General features: G+C 42.3%; 1 protein-coding gene across 1 annotated transcript in view; it reads right to left on the reverse strand.

The window, feature by feature from the left end:
* Window positions 1-1,486: 1,486 nt before the first annotated feature.
* Window positions 1,487-24,939, reverse strand: part of TGFBR2 (transforming growth factor beta receptor 2) — an 83,187-nt gene continuing 59,734 nt past the window's right edge. The window contains 4 exon segments of the mRNA XM_033132411.1: window positions 1,487-4,732; window positions 7,551-7,678; window positions 18,115-18,256; window positions 19,847-20,646. Coding sequence (XP_032988302.1) covers window positions 4,553-4,732; window positions 7,551-7,678; window positions 18,115-18,256; window positions 19,847-20,646 — 1,250 coding nt within the window. The 3' untranslated portion in view covers window positions 1,487-4,552.

The raw sequence follows: 24,939 nt of genomic DNA on the forward strand, positions 1-24,939 counted from the left end.
TGAGTGGAGAGCAAGTTGGGCAATAGAAATGAAAAACCATCTTCCCTGCCATCATTGAGCAGGCAGATGCACAGGGGAGTGATAAGAATGATGCTAGAGCCCTGTGGATGAGTAGTAGGGGACGGCATCATGGGAGGGCCCTCTCCTCCTGCTGGGCAGGCCAGTTCTCTCAGGAGACAGCGTGAAGTAGAAGAAGAACCAAGCATTATTCCAAATTATTATTCCAAATTCTCGTTCTAGGACAACTTGGCTTTGCTCCCAGATTCTACCGTGAGGCTTCTTACTTGAGTTCTCTGAACATGATTTGTCATCTGTGAAATGGGCATGCTATCTAGCTCACAGAGCTAGTGAAGGATTAAATTTGCTACCAGAGCAGGTACTGAGTGAGAGTTCACCTCAGATTATCAATACTCACTGAGGACAGAAAGTTGCCTATTCTAGACGCTTGTAGTATGTGCCCAGTTCTCTCTGGGTTCTGAACGTGCTCTAACGTGTTTCCCCAAAAATAAGACATAAATGGACAATTACCTCAAATGCGTCTTTTGGAGTGAAAATTAATATAAGATCTGGTCTTATTTTGCTATAAGACCGGGTTTTATAGTAATTTTTGCTCCAAAAGACGCATTAGAGCTCATTGTCCGTCTAGGTCTTATTTTCAGGGAAACACAGTAACAATTACCCCCAAATCTGCCTCTTTGGGAAAGCGGCCCTTGGCATACTAAACCAACTTAATATTGGCCAGTATGTACTGAAGGCTTTCCAAGTTCAAGACACAACTCTAAGAGCCTTGTATGCAAGCTCTTGCATACAAGAGCCTTGTCACAGTGGTATCTTAATTAGGATGAGATCTGTAAAACCCCATTTGATACATAAACTGAGGCATGGAGGGGTTAAGTGACTTGCCCAGGTCACATAGCTGATAAATGGAGGAGCAGGTAACGACTAAAACTAGGAACCACTAAAATTGTCAAGTTGTTAGTTAAGATAGGACTATAACTAATACCTACAGTAGTACAGGGCCATCTCATCTAGCTCAGTGATTCTCAATTGAGAGCCATTTTTGTCCCCCCCACCCCTGCCCCGACGACATTTGATGATGTTTGGTGATGCGATATTTTTGGTTATCACAGCTGTGGGGTGGGTGCTGCTGGCATCTAGTGGGCAGAGGCAATGGGATGCTGCGACACAGCCTGCAATGCGGGGACAGGCCCTTTCCCAAAGAATTATCTACCGCAAAGTATCAGTCGTGCTGAGGTTTAGAAACCCTGACGTAGGTGCTACCATATTAACTATTTTTAACCCAGCTGATAACTCAGAAGATAACACAGAATTTCTCAGATTCCTACACAGGTAGCTCAAATTGGGGCAGAAAAGCACATGTGCTGTGTCACAAGAAAGCCTGTCAACAATGACCTCGAGGTAATGGCTCCAGGCACATTTGTCTGGCGATGCAGATAAGCTGATTAAAAGCCCCAAGTGGGATGCTGTGGCTAAGTAGAAAGAAGGAGGGAGGCAGCATGACTCCTGGCAGGAGTCAAAAAGGTAGCAGCCAGCTGCTAGTGTAAGGCAAGGAGAAAATATAAGACTCAGACATGTGCTCTTAGCCGCAGCCTCGGCTGTGCCAAGCCCTGGAAAGGCAGCCGTGTGGATGGAGGCAGCTTCCAGGTTGCCGGGTGAGAGGGATGGGCAGGCAGGAGCCTTGCCAGGGCCCTGGGATAAGGGGCAGGCCACCAGTAGCATCTGCTCCATCTTCTATTATTAAACGACTGTGAATGCTTTTGTTTAAAAAAGGGACCTGAGACTGTCACTCGAACAAGACGATGAATATGGGAAAGATAGAGAGGATTTGTCTTGTGATATTTTTCTGTATAAACTGCAAAATAACCAAGTGAGGCTCACAGTCTTAGCTATTATGAATAGGAACAAGAAGCAAGAAGCTGACCTGAGTATTTTTGCTTTATTCAATCTCATAAACATTTTATTTATATAAAAGACGAATGAGGCACAGTATGAAAATAAGTGCTTGAGACATTTGATATAAAAAGAGTATATAGCATTCACATTCCTATTTTAATACATGAGTATGGCTGAAGTGTTCCATAAAAGAATAAAACTTTCCTTTTATGTATAGTAGTAAAAAGAAAAAGTCAGTATTTTTAGGAACTACAGAATGTTATTATTCCTTGGTCTTTTTCTTGAATAAGGAAAAAAAAACAAAACATAAACAAAACAGGCCACAGTATCATCTGACACTACATTCCAGTTTATGCTGATGATGACCCAGAAATGATAAAACTCTTGAATCTTGGAAGATCCCAGTAATGGACCAGTATTCTAGCAATTCACCACTAGAGGTCAATGGGCAACAGCTATTGGGACGGCATCAAGCAGCTTTCAAGTGCGCGGAGTAGCTGGGCACTTCCATGGTTTTGCAGCGAAACCGTCCTTAACTGTCTCAGCCCACGCCCACTGAGTAGGGTGCCTAAGAGTTCCACCTAATCCCAAACTGCTAAAACCCCAATGAACGGAGACCTTCCAAAATCAAAATAGAGCTGATGTGCTCCCTGCTAGTCCCTCACTAATATTCCTATTTGGTTGAAATTAAGTAGCTTCAAAAACATTTTGTAAAAAGACATTATTTGCAGCATTAACACTTGTGTGTGAATTAACAAGTTTCTTGTGGAGTCTTAAAGCTCATTCTTTCTTCTTATCCACGTGAACACAGATTTCCTAACTGTGAATGGGGTTGTTGTGTCCCACACTCAAACCCTCACTAGCACATTCTGCGACGGTTGGGAAGGGTGGTTATTATGGTGGGCAGACTGGTAGCCACGACGAAAGCTTCTGGGAGTAAAGGGCTCCCCTCCTTAATACAGAGGGGAAAGCTCTAAATAAACAGACAAAATAAACCTCTGTTAACTGGGACCTCTTACAGGAGGTCCCCTTTAGTCCAAAAAAAAAAAAAAAAAAAAAGCCAACCTCAAATCTTACCACCAGGGCCAGTGGAGGGAATGAATCAAAATCTATAGCCCAGGGCAGCCGGATGGCTCATTTGGTTGGAGCGTGAGCTCTGAACAGGGTTGCACACTGTTCCCCAATATTCCCCAATAAAAAAAATATATATATTATACAGCCCGAGGATGACCGCTTGAGTGCACATTTCTTACAAAGGACTTTGGTTAGCGGCAGGTTTAATTCCCAGACTGGGGTGTGGGTTAGACAGAAAATGCAAATGTTTATATCAAGAAGTGAAGCAGCTTTATAAGTGTGTCCACAACTTCATTTAGTGAATGATGTGAACGGGAGAAAATTGGAAACCATCTGCTATCTATTCTCACTTGAGGATCCAGATTTTTTTTTTTTTTTAGTAAAGTCTCCAAATATTTAAAAAGTAGCTCAATTTTGTCAAACGCCGCACTAGCCAAGCAAAACACTTGTTCCGAAACTCCTGATTGTGGCCATATCATGCAGCTCAAATCCTTTCCACTAGGCCAAAATACACGTGAGCATTCAGGAGCCCAGGAGATGGAACCTCCTGGTGTTGCATAGAAATATAGACTCAAACCAAGGGTGGTGAAAAATGAAACATGATGAATCCTGGAGGAGAGATCTGTTCCCTTTCAGGAAAGGGAGAGGGCTGGGAGTGGTCAATAGTAACATAGATATGGGGGGGGGGGGAATTAATATGTATGACTATTTTTTTAGTAGAAGGTATGGCAATTTCATGGATGAGGACATTTGTCCTGATTTTTCTGTAGCCTGTACAGGTAAAAATGGGGCTCAAGACAGTTAAACTATTATAGATGGAGCAAAGTTTCTGAGCTGGTTGAGGAAGGTGGTTCATAAACCAGATGTGGGGGTTGAAGCTGAAGTGAATAGCCCAGGAGAAATAATGGCACACAAGCACCCCAGGATCTGGTCCCTAAACAGCGTGACTATAAGTAGCTCCATGGCCAGACGAGGACCCACACACAGAGAATTATTTTGCAAAAGCAAGTGGAACGTGGTCGTAGCGGGCTGGAGACATGGAGCCTCTCCCCTAATGCACAGTCCCCCCTTGTGTCGACAGAGAACCATCCCGTGTGTGATTGTCAAGAGCTAATGTTGTCATGGACCCCTTCTTCTGCGCTCGGCTCTGGAGCTCTCCAATCAAACCTATTTCCTGGGAATACCTGGTCTTTTTCCTTGTCTCTTTCCAGAGTATGGCTGCATATATAGATATAGACATATATAGATATATATAAAACATAGCTATTCCATATTTATATACAAGCATTAATAAAGTGCAAATGTTATTGGCTATTGTAAAAATCAATCTCATTTCCTGAGGAACTGCTAACACAGCTTATCCTATGACAACGTCAAAGGCATAGAATGCTTCATGTCACCCACTCCCTGCCACTGTTGTTTCTGCTCAAGCCCACAGTTTACAGGGAGGGGCGTGACCCCTGTTTTTCCAGGAAGCATCAGTTTAGGGGCAGCTTCCTGCTGCCTCTGTTCTTTGGCAACAGGGGCGGCCTCTTTGGACTGGGCCCAGCCTGCCCCGAAAGAGCTATTTGGTAGTGCTTAGCGAGCCGTCTTCGGGAATCTTCTCCTCGGAGCAGCTCCTCCCCGAGAGTCTGTCCAGGTGCTCCAGCTCACTGAAGCGCTCTGCCACACACTGGGCCGTGAGACGGGCCTCTGGGTCGTGGTCCCAGCACTCGGTCAGAGTCTCACACACCATCTGGATGCCCTGCAGAGGAAGAGAAGTGCAGAGGCCACATGAGTGGGTGGGTTGGTTGGCTGGCCTTGTTCCTGCAGTGCAGGCCAGGCGAGAAAGAGCCTGTGCATTTACCACATTCTGACCGAGCACTCACTGTAGGAGGCCAGCCAGTTGCGTGTGGATGGAAGGAGCTATGCAGGTGGCTGTGCACTGCCCTGGAAACCTGTTGTAACTATTCGTTCTGGTGCCATTTGATCCCAGTAGATTGTTGAAATGGAGCAAGGACCCACTAGTAGACTTTTGGGGTACAGTAGCATCCCCAATACCTGAAAATTCCCATGAAGTGCGCCCCTGATGCTATTTCATATCTTTCTCCTGTTTTAGAGCAGTTTTAGCTTTTACTGCGTAGGGCAGTTTTGGGCTCACAGCAAGCCTGAGTGGAAAGCACAGAGCGTTTCCACATACCCCTCCAACCCTCCCAACCTCCCTCACGTCAACATTTGGCATCCGTGTGGCACATTTGTTCAAGGCAACCAATCAGCACTGACAGCGCACTATACACCAAAGTTTACGTTAGGGCGCATACGATCTGTGGGTTTTGAGCAATGTACCGTGAATGCAGCCATCATTATAGCAACCCACAGAATAAGTTCACTGCCCTAAAGAATCTGTGCTCCCCCTGGTCATTCATCCCTCCTCATCCCTGAGCCCCTGGCAAGCACTGATCTTTTTACTGTCTCTGTGGTTTTGCCTTTTCCAGAGTGTCTTAGAGTGGGAATCATATACACATTTCTATTTTAACAGGGCTGAATACCCAAGTCAGAGTGAAGTCCAGGCATTAGTCTGGTTTTATTTTGTAAAGTCCACACGTTTTGTGGAGTGATGCAGTAGCAGCTGCCAAGGGTGCCCTCTGTCATGCCCCCCTCTTCTCCAATGTTAGGCTGGACCCTATGAAACAGCTGCCTGTAGGTCAGGCCTGCTTGATTCTAGGCCGTTTCACAGCGTTCAACCGAACCCCAAAATGGCCCCATTCAAAAGGTCCATCCAGGAAATACTGCCCAGCACAGTGGCAAGAGTCCTCTCACAGCCTTAATTTTTATTTTGCATTGCAAATATTTTTGTTGTCATTTCAAATCATTTTTGGAAATAAAGCTGGCAGGAGTTACACAGAGCGCCTTAGAAACAGAGTGTGCTCCTGCCAATTACAGGCTCAACGTTGTCACTGGTGACCCCTCACACAGGTGGCCCTGATGGACGGCTAAATCCCAACACTGCCCTGCGAACTGGCACTTTCCCCGTACTAGTAACTTTCCTAACACACCTAGGAGCCTCTCCCTCCCTTCCCCACCCTCTGCCAGTGAGTTCATGATGTTGAATTAATTGCATAATTCACCTAATTGACGGTATTGATTGATGGCCCTGTTCAGAGTGGAGTGTTATTGTTGGTACACAAGTAACATTTATTTTATTCTGACACTGTAATTACAGGCAGTAAATTAAATTAAATATTAAGCATTAACTTGAAATCAATAGGGCAACAAATCTCATTAAGAGAAAAAAAATGTATTATGCAAATTCTTTCCAGAATTTTATCATCATGAATAATGGCTTCATTACAACAACTATACAGCTTCAGAGGCAACCGAGTTTGAAAGAAACACTAGTGCCTTCCGATTTCAGAGTTAACACAAAACAGTCTTGCATTGTCAGAGTCAAAGGGGCTTTGCCCTAAACCCCAGGGAAGCCCTGGGCTACTATGGCCAAGTTCAGGCTCTCCCAACTTTATTAGGTTCTGTCCTGGGAAGGGGCTTGAGGCCAGGACTGCCACAGGCCAGGCTTCCTGCTCCATCTGTCTTCCCAATTGAGCCTGACTTGTTGTTACTGTTTCTTATCTGAATTTGCTTTGCCCTTAGGAAAATCTATGACTTAGCCCAAGCCTTCACGGGATAAGGGAATTCATCCAAAGGAGACAATAAAAGGTTTTCCACAGTAGAAAGAACAGTTCTGTCAGAGAGATAGGGGCACACTGTTCCCTCTGCGCTTCATTCAGGGCTCTTTCCTGGGTGGGTCAGACAGTCCTCTTGCTCTCACAACCTATCACTTTGTTCTTTTTCTCTGACCACTGCTTTCATCCAAATGCCCCCAGACAAAGAACTTGGATAGGTCTCCTTAGAAGTCCAGAATTACTGCCCTGCTAGGGATGGCCTTACCTACCATTTCTTGGAAAGAAACGAAAAAAAGAAGCCCTTAGGATGTTCCCAAAAGACAGATATCCTATTTGTTCACTCTCATTTCCTCTTCTTTTATTCCAGAGTGAGGTGTGGCCTCCTCTTTCCCAGTTCTGTGAGCACAGCCTGCACGGGGCCTGTACATGATCCTAAGCACACGGCAGTCGCCTCTCAGTCCAGCTGGCTGACAAACTCTGCTTATTTCTCTCTGCTAAGTATTTCCTTCCAGAGCTGAAAATTCCCAGAAGAAAACATTTGGAACCCAGAAGGGAGCAAAACATAAACTCCCTATGTAAAAGCATGGGGGTGAGTGAGTGGCAGAGGCTGCAAACAAAATATTTTAACTGGAACCAAGGGGGTTTGGACAAAGTGACAAATGCCCTTCAAATGATTATTCGTGAGCCCTCTTTGAATGTTGTACCTACCTGCCAATTTGAAGCTTAAAAATAACAGGGTCAGCCCACTTTATTGAAATTTTCTTTATAAACAAAACCTGGGAGGATCACAGAACACAAAGGGACCTGACCTCAGATTGAAGGCCAAAGAGCCCAGAATTCTCTCCTGCCTAAGAGGTTACCTCAGACGACTCTTACTCTCCCCTCAAAACAGCCACTCCTTACCTGGTGGTTGAGCCAGGAGCTGGGAATTTCTGGTCGTCCCCGATCTCTCAACACATTGTCCTTCATGCTTTCGACACAGGGATGCTCCCGCACCTTGGAACCAAATGGCGGCTCATAATCTTTCACTTCTGTGAAGAAAGCAGGCAAACACAGGGCCACTGAGGAGGGTATGTGCATCCAGGGGACACGAGCCTGTTGGGAGGTCTGACTGACATCATGAGGCACTGAGTGTCGAAATATATCTTTGATTAATTACTCAGAGCAAGTTTTTAATAATAATGGATGAAGACAAGAAGGAAGGAGTGGTTTTGGAAGGAGCTTTAGAAGTATTCCAGAAATGATTGTTGAGTTATGTGCTAGCAGTTGGGCTGCCAGCTGGGGACAGAGTGGGAGGAAGACCAACAAGGTCACGAAGCTGACATTTTAACACAGGCATTTTTCGTGGGGTTCTGTTGCCCCAAGGGAGCAAAACTGGTTCTTGGGAGGTAGAAACAGTCTTACAGATTGCAGTGGTTTGTAGCCCTACAAAGGTCCACAGTCCATGAACAGACTTAACCCACGGTGTTAGATTTCATGGCGATATTCAGCCTAAAAAGGAAGGAAATTCTGATACATGCTACAACACAGACGAACCTTTAAAACTTTATGCTAAGTGAAATAAGCCAGACCAAAAAAAAAAAAAAGATAAATATCGTATGATTCCACTTATATGAGGTATCCAGAATAGGGTAATTCATAGAGACAGAAAGTAGACTAGTGGTTGCCAAGGACTGCGGCGAGAAGAGATGGAGGGTTGTTATGTAGTGGGTACAGAGTTTCAGTTGGGGAAGATAAGAGAGTTCTGGAAATGGATAATGGTGATGGTGGCGCAACATGGTGAAGGTACTTAATGCCAGTTAATTGCGCACTGGAAAATGGTTAAAATGGTGAATTTGTTATGTATGCTTTTTCAAAGGGGGGAAACATCACGGGGAATAGCAATTAAGAAAAAAAAGTGTCTACAAAGGCTCCTTAGGAAGCAATGATGAAAGAAGTTTGAGATATGCTATTTAGTAAGATGACAGAGGAGAGAGATTAATAATAACATAAACAAACAAAATTTTAAAAGGTAATTTTCCTTCAGTGATCCATGGTATAAAGAAAATAATAGAGGATGATTTAACCCTTCACTAGGACTTCAGGTTTCAACTAAGGTCAGTGTCTTTATAGAAACTTCCTTGAATATGCCCCCAAAGCCATCCTTGGTTATATGTCCTGGGCAGAGCTGTAGTTTAGCATGTGTCATATTTTAATATGCCAAACTCCGATCCTGTAACACTGATGTCGGTCAGATTAGGAATGGGGATGGGGACTTAAAGATATGCATGTTTGAAGCTGACCTTTCTTCTACTCCAGGGAAATGTCATATTTATGTAATACGTATTTTCTAAAACAGTTGTTCACTTTTTGTCTTATTATGAAGTTTTGCAATTCCTCCTTTTGTCTTCTCCCTCACTTGAATATCCTACTCCCACCCATTTCCTTTTTTTTTAAATCATGCCCTATAATGTGTAAAACAATGTGTCCATTTGCCTCTCAGTCACCAGCTTTAATATTTGATTGTGGCAATCATGAAAACCACCCTCAGGCAGCACTGCTCTCTTTTGGGGGGCGGGACTATTGAGGCAATGCCATTCTCAGGTCTCCATTAAGACAGGGAGGATGCCCATTGACAGACGTTACAATGGAGGTCATTCCTTTCTGGAAGCCATGTCCTACCTGCTCCTCAGTTCTTCTCAGAGTCTCTCAGAATACCAAAGGCATTTACTTTGAGCAGAAGGAGGTATCCACAGACAGCTAGGTGGAAACCTGAACCCGGGGAGAGGTGGTTAGAGGACAGGAAGCCTCTGCCAGCCAGGTGGGCACCGATGGTCTTTCCTAGAACAGAACCTCATACACTGAAGCCCAGACAGTGCTGGGCAATTGAGCAGAGCTGATGACTGGCAACAAGTTGGTTTTCAACTCCAGCTTTGTCGCCATGGCTTCAGTCATCCAGATGCTGATATGCTTAATCCACTTTGGCAAAATTGCTGGGGCCAACTTACGTATATTTTATCCCTACCTATCTATTTTTCATATTGGGTCTTCAAATATTTTTATTTTAGAAAACATATGTAATTAAAACTAAAAAATTACTAAATAGACGGGTATAGACAAAAGCAAATCTCTCTCCACTCCTAACCCCTAGTTTCACAAAAGTGGTTTAGGTTGAATGGTGGAACTAAAAGTGACTTAAATGTTTCCCTTGTTGTTTATAAAGGAGCACTTTTCAATGTATTCTTTATAAAAGGCCGGGTGTTTTGCCCCCAATTCACTGGGGACCGAGGCCTCAGTAAAATACCGTAGAAATGAATTATAAGAAAAATGGATACTACTTGAGTGTCATGGCAACACCAATTGCTATTGAAGTTACTAAATAACTACTCTCAGTTTCTGTCCTTATCATATCACACATCTGAAACAACCAGTTTGAGGATCAGAACCTTCCACAGACGACACTTGGAGCAGCATTGTTTTAAATGCTTTGCAAGGAATATGAGTTGCATCTTGACAGAGGAACTGAATACCAGTTACTTAACATATTTTAAGGGTTTCACATGAGTCAGACAGAGAATGGTGAAGAAGAGCCTTTAGAGATGTGATCCAACACCTCATTTTGCAGTTGAGAAAACTGAGGCCAAAAAGCTCACTGGATTCCGGGAATAGCACTCAGAACTGCCGACTGTATTACTGTTACTTTGATGAAATGGCTTTGCCTTTTTAGGAGGCTTTCCTGCTTTCTCCTCTCTACCAAGCATTTCAGTGAGTTCTTTCTTCCCCAAACAGAACAAGCACAGCTGGGAACAAATGTGTCCCTCATTGCCTTAGCTAGGCCATCCCCACCATATGACCCCGAGAAGGGGAAATTTCTGGGACCTGTTGGATGTTATAGTTTGCAATTTCCAAACAAGCTATGCAAAAATACTCCACTGATGACAAAGAGCACCCTCTCATTACTGCTGTTAATTACCGACATTAAACCATTCGGGGTTTAGAGAAGTCGGTGCAACGGGTGGTGGTGGAGGTGGGGGAAAATGAGACTTGCATGTTATGCCACAGGCACTGGATTAGGGCACGGTTGGCAATAAAGTTAATGCAGTCTTTTCTAGAGTTCCTCTTTGTGCATTTGACCAAATGATGCCCAGGCTCAGGCCTCCCTTCTGTGAAGAACTGCAGAGAAAGCAAGTTAAGGGGTAAGTGGGGTTAGCACGGAGAATGCTACACCTGGCTAACCTATAAGGAGGACCACTCAAAAAATTTGGAAATGCCTCTGAGGGAAAAAAAAAAAAATCAAAGCATTTAGAGAATAAGACCGAGTTTGGCACTTAAAAAAAAAAAAATAGCGCTAACGATATGCCTCATAAGTAGGGATATTATTAGTTGTGTTTACCCTAGCTAAATCATAAACTAGATATGAGGACTTGGAAAAGAAATGTCCACACTTTGTGCCTCAGTTCCCATATCCACAAAACAAGAGAAATCACAATGCCCTCTATCATTACTCAGTACAGTAGACTTCTTTTATCCACGGTAGACACGTTCCAAGACCCCAGTAGATGCCTGAAACCATGGAAAGTACCAAAACATATATACAATGGTACCTCGGTTTTCGGACATCTCCGTTGACGAACATTTCGGTTTACGAATGCCATAAGTTTTATGGATCTATGGTGTCATTAGATTCATGCTAAATGTGCCGTTTTAGGGGTTGATTTTAAAAGTCTGGGACGGGTTAATCCACTTTGCATTATTTTCTATGGGGAAATCGTGCCTCGGTTTTCGAACATTTCAGAACTCGAACGGTCTGCCAGATGGATTATGTTCGAAAACCTAGGTACCATTGTGCGTGTGTGTGTACACCCCCCACACACACACACGATTTGTTCTCACTGTAGATCTTAGCAACTTCAGCATACAATTTTCATTCTTTCCTTATTAAGTCTAGAACTTTCACCTTTTCACTTAAAGGAAGCAATTTACGGCTTTTCTTTATGGCACATCTGAATTGCCAGCATTACTAACTGCTCTTGCGCTTTGGGGGCCACTATTAAGTAAAGTAAGAATAATTTGAACACAAGTACTGAGATACCAAGACAGTGGATCTGATAACTGAGACAGCTACAAAGGGACTGACAATTGGGGGAACGGATGAAGTACGGATATGCTGGATGAAAGGATGATTCACGTACCGAGCAGGACAACGCAAGATTTCATTATGCTACGCAGAACACGGTGCAATTTAAAACTTATGAATTATTTCTGGAATTTTTCATTTAATGTTTTTGAACCATGGTTGACCGTGGGTAACTAAAACTGTGGCAGTGAAACGATGGATAATGGGGGGCCACTGTACACTGCTGTAGGACCACTGGCCACACAACCTTCTACACTCACACTTCCCATGCATGCTGGCCCAACTCCAAGTGGGGCAGGCTGGGCGTGTGGGAGTTCACCCTCCCAACTTGCCCCAGGGCAGCACTCAACCAAAGACAGATGAGAGTTAGAAGATAAACACCCAGCTTCCTGTTCCGTTGGGTGGTGTGATGCTGAGGTATATGTTTGGTGCCCCAGCCAGGGTCCCCAGCAGCATTAGGCTCCAGTTGTCCACAGTGAAGACCCACTTGGCCACACACCACATATTGGCTTCCTTCCCTTTCATGACTCACTTCCCCGTTCCCTTATTGGCATTTCCTGAGATCTCTTTCCAAATAAATTACAGACACTCAAATTCTGGTTCCAGGGTCTGGGACACCCAACCCAAGGCAGATGCCCACACAGCAGAATTATTTACTCAAACCAAGTCCCTGTGTCACCCACAGGCTGCTTCCTAAGACAGATGTACTGAGGCCGGACACCTCAGGCTCTCCCCGAGTGCCTCACACGTCAATCCTAAGGCACTTCACCTCGCTGCTTGAGAATAACTCGTTCTTCTTCCCAGCATCCCCTGCCTTCCCCCCAGTGTTTTCACTGACGGAAGCCACGCTGACCCACCGGCACTTGTAGCACCGTTAAGTTCTCTCAGAGGCTCTTAGGAGAAACTACACTTATATCTCTCTTCCTAGTTCTGCAATAGAGGGCAAGTCTCTGGCACAGCAGTGCTATTCCTCTGAAAGTCAGCATCTGCTACACAGCTGTTGCTTTGTAGTTCCAACTTAACAGTGCAGCAAAGTTGTTGATAGTTTTCCCCGAAGCAGTACCCCAGTGTTTTGTCTGCCCTCCAAATTATACTCCCCTGAAACCCAGGAAAATGAAGTGCTTCCATCCTAGTCTTTTTAGTCTTCAATTCTTTTCTCCTTTTTTGTAGTCTTCAGTCCTTTCTCTCTCACCCCTCTTCCCGCCCTCCCCACTCCTTTCCTTTCTTTTTGACTCATTTGCACTTTTTGTCTGTCTCACAAGACTGCAGCAAGCCGACAATATGGTCAGGAGCCATTCTTGGGGTTGCGTTTATGGTCTTTGTTAAATACTTGCTCAGCCGGCTGCTGTGTGTCAGCTTCTATTCAGAGGCCAAAATGGCTAGGGATTGGGGAGTCGGTCTGCTTGTGGGCCAGCTTTGGTTGGGGACAACATGAATGCTGTGTCTGCTGCGTTTGCCAAGGGGGGCCTGAGAGGCACCCCGCCTTCATCCGCCTCCCACACACCCCACAAACACTTGCATGAACACCAACAACCCAAAAGCCGCTGACAGAGATTTCTTTGTAAAACAGAACCACGCTCTGTAAAAGAGACCCAGTCTCTGGGTTTGTCGTTGCTGAATGGAGATTTCATGATTTTCCTCCTTCATTACAAAACAGGAACACACCAATCACTTCTTTCTATCTTGCTCCCTCTTCAAACAACTATGAAGCCCTGTTTTCTTAGGTTTCTTTCAGAAGTCCAAAGTGTCTGAAATAATACCCTCTGTCAGTATCTATTCCCTAATTCTGCTTTATTTTTCTTTCTAAAATCATCATAATCCACCTCTGATATTATATAGCTACTTGTTCATGACCTGTCTTTCCAGAATATTAGCTCTTCATTAGACTCACTCTCCCTTGAGGACAGAGGCCATTTGTTTTTTTTTTTTCCTCCACTGTTTGCTTAGCATTTTGAATAATGCCTGCCATGTAATAGACACTTAATAAATATTTGTTGAGTCAACGAATGAATATATCTTCAGAGAAATTTAAAAATAAGAAGGTTATCTCAGAATGTAAGACACTGAGCCTGCAACATGCTACAGAATGTAGTCGCCTTGGGATTTATGAAAGAGAATGACCTGGGGGAGTCAGGACAATCACTGGAATCTTTCAGAAGGGAGGCAGGCCGTCACTGAATGTGCCTCACTTCAGGTACTTCCAGAAAGACTTCAAGTCAAAGGCCAGGATACACAAGGTACTACCGACTACCTCATCAATAATAATAGTAATAGTAATAATGATAATAATGATGATGATGGTAATCGTACCTGCCATTTATTAAACATGTTCTCCATTGGTCAGGCCAGTGAGTACTAGGAATGTTAGGGCCTGTGGGCTAGAGTCAGACAACAGGGCTTTGATTCCCAGCTCCACAACTTTCCTACTCCCAAAGCCTCAATTTTTTCACCTGTGAAATGGGGTTAATAATAGTACATATTTCAAAGAGTCCTTGTTAGATTAAATGAGCTGATCCATGAAGACATGGTACCTATCATTCCCTTGTGTTTATTTCATGACCAAACCTACTTCTACCAGAAAGCCTTTCCCTTTTGACCACTCTCTTCAATTATGACAACCCATCTTTTGAGCTCCTAGGTGGAAATTTGTGTTAACTGACAGAGTTGTTACCAGTTGGCTTCAGAAGGGTATTATCATGGTTGCATTTTCTCACCTGATGACAGTGAGGGCTTCCCAGTGAGTGCTGTATCTTTCTCCCATTCGCCTGTGCTGCTCTGCACAGAGGAGAGGCTGGCTGATAAAGAAGCAATTCAAGAGGACACTCCTGTGTCTTACCCTTCCTTCCAGAGTTGACCTGTCTCTCACTGCCTGACCCTACTGTTACACTCCCTTTAGCCAATGTGGGCATGCAGCCCCCTGTGCCCTCTGCCTTACCCTCTTGCAGCACTAACCACAACCGAACTGCACTTGCGTGTTTATAAGTCGATTTAAGTGTTCCAGTCCCAGTAAACAGCATGAGACAAAACCTGGGGGCGAGACCTAAGAGGCGTCCATAACAACAACTGCAGAATGACAGCACTGTGGGGAGAGGAGCCTAGAGAGGCAAGAGAGGGCTGGCCTGGCACCCATGTGAAGAGTTTGGGCTCAACCCTCAGAACAGAGTGGAGTCACTTAAAGGCAGGAAAGCTAGGATTTCACATTCTCCCACAACACTGTCCTCTGGATGCTTATTGTCCTACTTCATCCAATTAGATGTTCTCCCACTCAGAATAAACTGGATGGAATATTAGTTGCCTTACGCTGTGAAATGAAACATCCATCTATAATTCCTCAGACTATGGTTAAGTATAGTCCACATTTCCTTTTTTGAAAAGAGACTGCCAATGAAAAACAGTAATTGCATATGTTGTATTTCAAGTCACAGGAAAGAAGTATAAGCTTCAGGAAAGCTCTTTTACATCCTGCCCTCTCTCTTAGACCTTATAAATGAAAGACTAACATCAACTAGAGGGAGCTAGTATTGATTTTCCTTGTAAGGTAATAAATGTGTCTGCCTGTGCAAATTTTGAAAAAGGAGAAAAAACAAAAGTCTGTTTCATCAGTAGACTATATGCTTCTTGAGAGCAAGACCTGTCTTTCCACATGTTTCTCCAACAGCTAGGAGGGAACATGTCCATCTTCAGGTTTTATGTACCTTCCAAGTGCCTCTTTAAATATAAATGAAAAGTCTGAAATTAAGACTAGGCTAAAAAATCATCGGTCTTTAAGATTTTAAGACATCCCAAAAAGGAAAAAAAAAAGTTCTTAAAAGAAGTTCAAAGAAAGGGTTTAATACACAAGTTCACACACTTAATCAAGTGAAGGGCTTTCAGTTGGACCAAAGTGAAGATAAATAACTTTGGTTTTTTTCAGTCTGAGCAGAGATGGGGGAAACAGGACTGTGGGCTGAAGATCAAACAAAATGAGAACCAGGATGGCCTCTTTCCGGTTCCCCAAATGCCGTCTGTTCTTACCCTAAAGGTTATGAAAGGTTTTCTGAGACGAGCTGAACAAATGCGATCCTGTTCCTTCCTTGGGAAGACCTGTTTATACTGTATCTGTTTTTAGATCTCATAAAAGTTGGTGGAACTCCATTCCTCCTCATTAGCCCGAGTTCTTCCACACTCAGCAAATATCAACAGGAAAAGGCCTCTATTGTCGCGAAGAGTGGAGGCAGGGAACTCACATGGGGCCCTAATAAGCTGGCTGCCCTGACAGAGCAAAAGACAGAGACACAATCTCCAGCTCATGTTTATAGAATAATGGGCTTCAAAGGATAGGAAAGTTACTGAAATTTAGGTAAATTTATTCTGACAGTGACAACGGCATCATCTCTGACACAACTCACACCAGTCTAAGGATTCATTCTGGAACTGTCAAAGCTTTCAAACAGAAAATTATTCTCTGTGGCTGAAACTTGGTTATACAAATCTCACTGTGCAAGGAAAAACTAAGTTACTTTTGAAAGTGCTGTGGGGGAAGAAATCTTAGGCAGGAAACCAGAAAATAACAGTGTCAGCCAGACAGGAATTACCATCCCCATGCAGGGACTCGGAGAACTAGGTGATGGCACAGCAAGGTACTCAGTGCGAGGGGGGTGACCTGGACCCATCCTAGAAAACCGGGTTAGCATGTGCTAAACAGGACGAAGAATCAGAGCCAGCAACAGTGGCAAGCAAATCCACCTTGGGCAAAATATTGGGGAGTTTGGCTCAGTGACCAAAGCTGCCGCAGTATGAACAACAAAACAAATAATATTGGATATTCATAGACTAAAATAAATATCTATAACTCAATAGTGTTATAAATACATAATCAAATGAATAAATAACAGGAAGTGGTGAAAGAACAGATGATCCTTACAGTAGAATATCTATAATAAATGTAGAAGGAATAAGAATAATAGAGAATCACTGTCAGGAAAGCATTACAGTAACAATTGTTGCAGGTCAGAACTACTGATGGATCCTAAAATTAGCAGGCAAAACTATGACAAGAAACAGGTCTAGTATCCTGACTATGCAGGTGTCTAATATCTTTAGAAACAGGTCAAGTCACCTTCCCATGAGATATGTATTAATAACAAATAGAAAAAAAATAGTTACTTTACACGGGAGAGACCTGGCAGATACCATCTTCACCAAGGATCAAACTGAACAGGCACACTGACATCTTGTGTCCCCAGTATGAGAAATCAAGGAGGACACGATATCATTTCTGTGGTATTCTTGCCCAAAATACACAATCTCAATTGAATCATAAGAAAACATCAGAGAAACCCAAAGTGAGAGACCCCCTGTAAAATAACTGGTCTGAATTCTTTGTAAGTGTCAGGGTCATGAAAGATAAAACTAGGCCTGTCACAAGTTGAAGGAGACTAAGGAGACATGACCATTAAATGAAATGTGGATTAGATTCTGTTCCAGGAAAAGACAGTACTGGGGACTTGGACATTCAAATAAATTCTATAGATTAATTAAGAGTATTGTACCAATATTAATTACCTAGCTTCACTATTTTTGCAACTATGCCATATGTCTAAATGAGTACAAAACAGTTAAAAATAAAATTGGAGTTAGCTTGATCTGACTTCCCACAGCCAGAACCATGATGGGACGTGCAACTTTCTAAGGTGAGACCTAAGACTGCGACGGAAACTACTAAGAGGAGAGTCAGAAAAAGATAAAGTAACGTTAGACCTCAGCCATTCTCATGTCCAGGAAGTTCAGGGGACAATGGTCTCTAAAACGACGACATTTCTCTGCACCCTTGAAGAATGCAGCATTCCTCAATAATTTCTCACCACTAGATTTTCCAAAACCTAAACAAATACGTCAAATCATTCTGCTTGTTTGCCCAACAAAGGCAAATCATGTCCATAAAAGTAAATGTTGAGTCAAATTCATCTCCGGAACTTTATAATTCCGAAAAACCTTAAAATACACACAAAAGAAAAAAAAAATCAGATACTTTTTGAATAATATATCCATTTGTTAAGTAAAAATAATTCTTATATTCTTAGTGTTCATCGCTTGCCAAATATTTAAATATCTGTGAAAAGATGTGTCAAGAGAGAAAAGTAATTATATTTCAAGAAAGGAGATAAAAAAAGTTTTATGCTCCAAACATAGCTTTCAGATTAAAAACACAGGCTTTTCAGCACAATTCCAAATTGTTCTGTGTACTGCCAGACCTCAACTAGCTCTCACTGTGGGGTTAACTCTTCTGGAACCCTGGAATCATGTCTGAAGCAAATAACATCATTTTGAAGGCACATCTGCCACGGCACCAGGATGGGGGTCCATACGTACCCCCCACTGCGTTGCAGCGCGACGTCATTTCCCAGAGCACCAGCGCCATAGAGTAGACATCTGTCTGCTTGAAGGACTCCACATTCTCCAAATTCATCCTGGACTCTAGGACTTCTGGGGCCATGTATCTTGCAGTTCCCACCTAAAGCAAAAACAGACATTGAGGCCCATTATTTAATCCCAGCTGCATTTTTATTTTTGAAATATACCTGATGTTTATCCCCTACATGAGGAGATAGTCTTTAAAAAGCACAAAATTAATGAGACCTGCACAGAAAAGTATAGCTTATGTAATTATTTTTACAAGTAGGTGTTCCCCTCCTGAAAACACCTTTAAAGAATATAAACAAAGCATGCCAAAATAAGGTCTGCCTTGTCCAATGCAATGATATATGTCACCAGATTATACAATAAAATCCTTGCAGATAACCTGGGAGACAACATCTGTGATACTTTAGATGTTTATTTTTGCTTTTGCAAATAAGTATTTTTTCATTCCTGAAACTCCAAGATTTATGGTGGAAATAATAATCATTGCCATTAGTTTTGATCACTTAAGGACTGTGTTGATCTTCTTTGTTTACCCCATAGCCCATTCTAGTGTGTCAAGAATGTAACATAATTTCATAAAATCTCTAGTAAATTAAATTGCATGAAAATCGTAAAAGATTAAGTCTGGATCTTTATGTAGTCTTATTTGGATGATGACTGATAATATGAAAACACTGGAATACAAAGGAAAAAAGAAAAATGTACATTTCTAGGGAATATTTGATAAATATTTGATAATGCAGCATGTATAGCTTGACTAAATAACAATGAAGTCCTACCTTTCCAAGTATCTAAAGAATAAGGAAGGTCAAGTGAGTTAATATTATTATCACAAGGAATATTTCTTATTGGCATGCATTAGAAGAAATTTTTCTTTTTAATAGGTCATTGCATGACTCATTATCCTGGCACAATAATCAGTTCCTGTTTCAACAGGTTTACCTCAAGATTGCCTGTGCCAGGGACCCAGAGGGCTGACTGAGCAGTAACTAAATGCTTCAGAAGCACGTCCCGGCACCCGGTTAGAGAAAACGTTGGTGCTCACGACAATTAAGCTTCCTGCATGTGAAAACATGGGGTTCTGTTATTCATAAAGGATGTCTTGGTAATTTCTAGTCATTTTCCAATATCTCCTTAGCTAAAAAGGTTTCTATTTTAATCTGTGAGATACTTCAAAAGCGGAATTGTTCATTCACTCAAGTCCATCACTCACACTCACACAATAAATACTCATTGGTCACTTTCACTGTTCAAGGTATTGTGTTATATGGGACCAAATGGATGTGGATTTGGACTTCAAGGAGACTGCTTTCTAGAATGGTAAAAAAAAAAAAAAAAAAAAACCATAAAAAAAAAAACACACCAATAACAACTACAACTACCAATAGTACAGAGTAGAAAGGGCTGAGTGCAACCATAAAGACAGGAAAATAACAGATCAATTACTAACACTGTTTCAAGTAAAGAAAAATAATTTGCCAGTGGAAGAGAAATGAGGATTGTCCTGAAGTGGGGAGGATTTGAAGAAACCAAATGCTTATTATCAAAGGCACCCTGTCAGGAGAGAGTGGGGCATAGGCAAGTGTCCAGAGTGTAGGACTGTTTGAGGCAAGATGCAGGAGATAGGGATCAAGGGGGAGGGGGGCAGAGACAAGGTAAGGGGGATCCAGGTCTAACTCACCTGCCCACTGTTGGCCAAGTCATCCACAGACAGAGTCGGGTCGAGACGCAGGGAAAGCCCGAAGTCACACAGGCAGCAGGTCAAGTCATTCTTTACTAGGATATTGGAGCTCTTGAGGTCTCTGTGCACGATGGGCATCTTGGGCCTCCCGCACAGGGTGTGGTCACTGTGCAGGTGAGCAATTCCCCGCGCGAGGGAGCTGCCCAGCTTGCGGAGGTCCTCCCAGCTGATGACGTGCCGCGTGAGGTACTCCTGTAGGTTGCCCTTGGCGTGGAAAGCGGTGATCAGCCAATACTGCTTCCCCAACTCCGTCTTCCGCTCCTCAGCTGTCAGGAACTGGAGGATGTTCTCATGTTTCAGGTTGATGTCCGAGAAAATGTCCTTCTCCATCTTCCAGGAGGCATACTCCTCATAAGGGAAGATCTTGACCGCCACGGTCTCGAACTGTTCTGATGTGTTCTGCTTCAGCTTGGCCTTGTAGACCTCGGCGAAGCGACCTTTCCCCACCAGGGTGTCCAGCTCAATGGGCAGCAGCTCTGTGTTGTGGTTGATGTTGTTGGCACACGTAGAGCTGATGTCCGAGCGGTCGTCTTCCAGGATGATGGCCAGCTGCTCGCTGAACTCGATGAGCTTCCGCTGCTTGCTGGTCTCCCAGGAAGGAGTCAGCTTCTGCTTCCGGTGAACCCGGTAGCAGTAAAAGGTGATGATGACAGCTATGGCGATGCCCAGTGGTGGTAGGAGGCTGATGCCTGTCACTTGGAATATGACTAACAACAAGTCAGGGTTGTTGGTGGAATATTCTGATGTGAAAACAAAACAAAGGAGAGAAGGAGTTGGGTTGAGTAGGTATGCGCTGTGAGAAAGTGGGCGCCTGCCTCAAGTGTCTAGAGGTTTTAACATCAGTGTAGTTTTCATAAGTAATATATCGTGAATTTTTATCCCAGGGATGGATGCATTTAAACGTCAGCTTCAATGTCACGCCTTAATAGAAATCTAGGAAAACTTGGAAAATAGTTTATTGTACATATTCTCATGGCACCCTACATTTTTCCTGCGTAACAATTTAGCACAACTTAAATAACTATGATTCTACTTAGTGGTTTTTATATCTACTTTCCCCACCCCCAGCCCACTGAAAATGCCATGTTGGCAGGGACCATGCTTCCTCCTTCACCAATGTAAACAACACCTAGCACACATCAGGTCCTCAAGTACTGAATACACAGACAAAGCATTTACTTAGTGTTAACTATACCCAACATATTGCAGGAGGCTTTGGGAATATAAAAAGAATGACAACTCCTGCCTCCAAAATATTGTATATACGGTATGGGGTAAAAACAAAGAGCTTGCCAGTGCTGCCACGGTCTTTGCTCTTTTTCTAAACTCCAGCTTGTCCTGTTCTGACCAACATCCAGGCTACTCTTTAGCATCAGCTCTGGGCCTATCGGTGGTGGGGAAAGGAATCTGTGGAAAGGGTCTCTTTGGAAGTCAGTTACCTTATAGTCACCCAGTATTACTCTTTCCAGTGTGCATGTAGTTGGTACTTTCACAGAACAGAAATACTTAATAGCAACCATGGAAACATTACTATGAAGGTGAGAGGAGTTAAAGAAAGAAATGCAGCCTGGACCTCGGAAGCAGGCCCTGTGGGTTGATGGAGGAATCTTTAGCACTACCTATCTAACTAGAATGTCATGTATATCAAACTTTGATTCATGTGCTAGCCTTGGTTGGAGCTAGTTACATGGTTGTCCTCTTTGGAAGGACATGGATGGAATCGTTCAGTAGACAGGAGAACAGTGAAAGGCAGTTCAGTGAGAGCTTTGTGCTAGGCTGCCTCCATTGGCCAAAAATGCCAGAATTCTATTGCTCTATATGTCATTCATATTCCCTCAAAGGTTCCCATTAATGAGCAGGCTTCATATAATGCTACATTCATTCATTAAACACAGCACTCCTGAGTGCCTGCTATGGGGCTGGCAGGAGTTAGCATGCATGCATGCAAAAATGCCTAGCAATATATGTCAGTCTGAGATGGGAGCTAAAGTTGTACTGCAATCTATGTAGTGGTGGAAAGTGGACAAAGTGAGAGAAACAGGGAGGCAAGGACTGCTTTTGAGTTGGTCAATGAAGAATGGGAAAAAGTCAATGATGGGCAAAAGGAATGTTAAATTAAGAAGTAAGAATATCTGACGCTTTGCATAAGGGACTGGGAGGAAAAAGGTTAAGTAGGTAGGATAGAGCCAGGCATCATGTCACAAAAGAGATTTGTAATTATTCACTTGGCAGTTTTCACCTACTGTAGGTGTTTCAGGAGGGAAAAAAAAAAACGTGATGAGAATACAGTCCAGGTGTAACAGAGATAACCATAATCCTTTGAAGGGAACCCATTACCTAAATTTTATTTGATACCATCACTTTAACAAAGCATAGTTAGAAATGAGGCTAGTACCATGTCAAATTGGAGTTTTTAGGTATGATTCATAATCTATTCTTACAGTAAACTCTTAGTGGAAATGCCAACTTCCACTAACTATATAGTCTAGATGAAAACCATAGATCTTAAGTCTATCTGATATCACTAAAAAAACTGTAAAAATAATCCCAAAACATCAGAATTTCACCAACCAAGAGAAAAAAATCCATATTTTGAGGAAAGATACATTAATGCATTAAAATGAATAGCAAATGGGGATATAATTTGACTCTTGAAAACCTGAGTTCTTCCTCACACTGGAAGACTTGAATGGGACAAAGGACAGGTTGAACGAGGGATGGAAGTGGCAGTAGGACAAAGCAATAACAGAAAGGATTGGAACTGCAGAAAAAAGAAAGCTCTTGTGAAGATATATGAACTGCCCTGTTGTCTGGCAAAGTATGAGCCTGCAGAACAAAATTAAGGAGCCAGATGAAATAACATTCAAGTGCAACAGCTGAACACAACATTTCCTCCCAGTAACTCCACCTCTATTATCTGAAGCGTCCAATAAGTGTTTGCTTCAAGTACCTACTTATCCGTAACTACAAAAGATGTCTTACAATCGTAAGTCGGTTTGGTTCTCTGATTGCGTGTTTCACCCATGGCAAAGTGTTCTACATGGCTAAAGGCCAGATCTACTTTGATCATTGTAATATACCCAAAACTAGAATCAAGATGGAGCACTTTATGGTATAGTCAGCAAATGTTTGTTGTATTATAGAAGCTGAGTGAATGATTACTTCTGGGGGACAATATCCCTCACATTTTTTATGTTCTACTGCAGGGGCTGGCAAACTACAGCCCAAGGGCCCGTGGCTTGTTTTTGTGCAGCTCTGTGAGCTAAGAATGTTTGTTGTTTTTCGTTTTTGTTTTGTTTTTTACTTTTAAAGGTTTTTCTTTATTTATTATTTTTAAGGAAGAAATTTCATTAATTATTAGGGAAATGTAAATCAAAACCATAATGAGAGAGCCCCTCACACCTGTCAGAATGGCTATTATCAAAAACACAAGAGACAGCAAGTGCTGGTGAGGACGTGGAGAAAAGGAAACCCTTGTGCACTGCTGGAATTGTAAATTGGTGTAGCCTCTATGTCAAACAGTATGGAGGTTCCTCAGAAAAGTAAGATTCGAGCTACCACATGACCCAGCAGTTCCTCTTCTGGGTATTTATCCAAAGATATGAAAACACCAATTCAAAAAAACAGATGCACCCCCATGTTCACTGCAGCATTACTGACAATAGCCAAGATATGGAAACAACATAAGTGTCCATCAATGGATGAATGGATAAAGAAAATGTGGTATATATCTAGAGTGGAATAGTATTCAGCCACAAAAAAGATTAAATATTGCCACATGCAAGAACAGGGATGGACCTAGAGGGTACTATGCTAAATAAAATAACTCAGAAAAGGACAAAAACTATAATTTCATTCATAAGTGGAATATAAAAGAAAAAAGTAACAAACAAATGAAACAAAAACAAACACATAGATGCAGAGAATGCAGTAGTGGTTACCAGAGGGGAAGGAGGTGAGGGGATGGCAAAATGTGTAGAGGGGTCAAATATATGGTAATGGATGGAAACTGGACTTTTGCTGGGGAGCATGCAATATAGTATAAAGATATCAAATTATAATGTTGCACACCTGAAATTCATATAATGTTATTAACCAATGTTACCTCAATAAAAATAAACACTTTTTTTAAAAAAAGAAGAAGAAACTAAGAGGTTCATGCAACAGAGATCATATCTGGCCCAGAAAGCGTAAAATATTTACTACCTGTCCCTTTACAAAAAAAGTTTGCTGATCCCTCTTCTATAGGTATTATCTTAATAACCTGTAATACATTGGCAGAATTTGGAGAGACTTCGTTTTGATCCACTGTGGATATTCTCTTTCACATATGAGGAAACCACACAATTAGAACGTTTTAAATATTAACTGCATAATTACTTAGTTGTGTCTCCAATTCATTAAAGAGCATAAAACATCCAAATGAACTATTCATTTATCACTCATAATTTTATTTTATAATTCCTGGCCATATATGAAAAGGGTCTTCCTTACTGAATTCTGTTCTATTTTTAGGCTAGGAGAAACACAAAAAACAGAAATCCCCTGAAATTTATGTGGGCATTGATTGAAGAAGTCTCCAAAATATCCTCTCCTACAATGTCAGAAACCAAGGTTTTACTTTCCCCTCAAATTTCCTGTGTTTTCTTTTTGAAAATCTACATGTAAAAATCTGGTGGGGAGAGAATTATTGAATAACATCTGTCAATTTTGAAACTTCAAAGAAGTGGTGAAAAACCTGAACAATAGCAAAGAGGCTGAAAGGAAGCTTTGGGATGTGGCTTTATCTAAAAAGGAACCACCCACACCCTCTCACAGCATTAACCCTTTGGTTGCTACTAGAAAAACCAACCGCAATAGGTGTAGGTACAAGCTAGCATCTCCTTTCCTCAGAGATCAGCAGGAAGTATTTCTTTCACCAGCCCCCAATTACACAGAAACTCATAAATCGAATTCTTAGTATGAACCTGGCTGTATCCTAAGAGTTTTATATGATGTTTATATTTAACCAACAGAAAAAAACCCTATGAGGT

This window comes from Rhinolophus ferrumequinum, chromosome 17 (genome assembly GCF_004115265.2).
Source record: "Rhinolophus ferrumequinum isolate MPI-CBG mRhiFer1 chromosome 17, mRhiFer1_v1.p, whole genome shotgun sequence".
Taxonomy (NCBI): Eukaryota; Metazoa; Chordata; class Mammalia; order Chiroptera; family Rhinolophidae; genus Rhinolophus; species Rhinolophus ferrumequinum.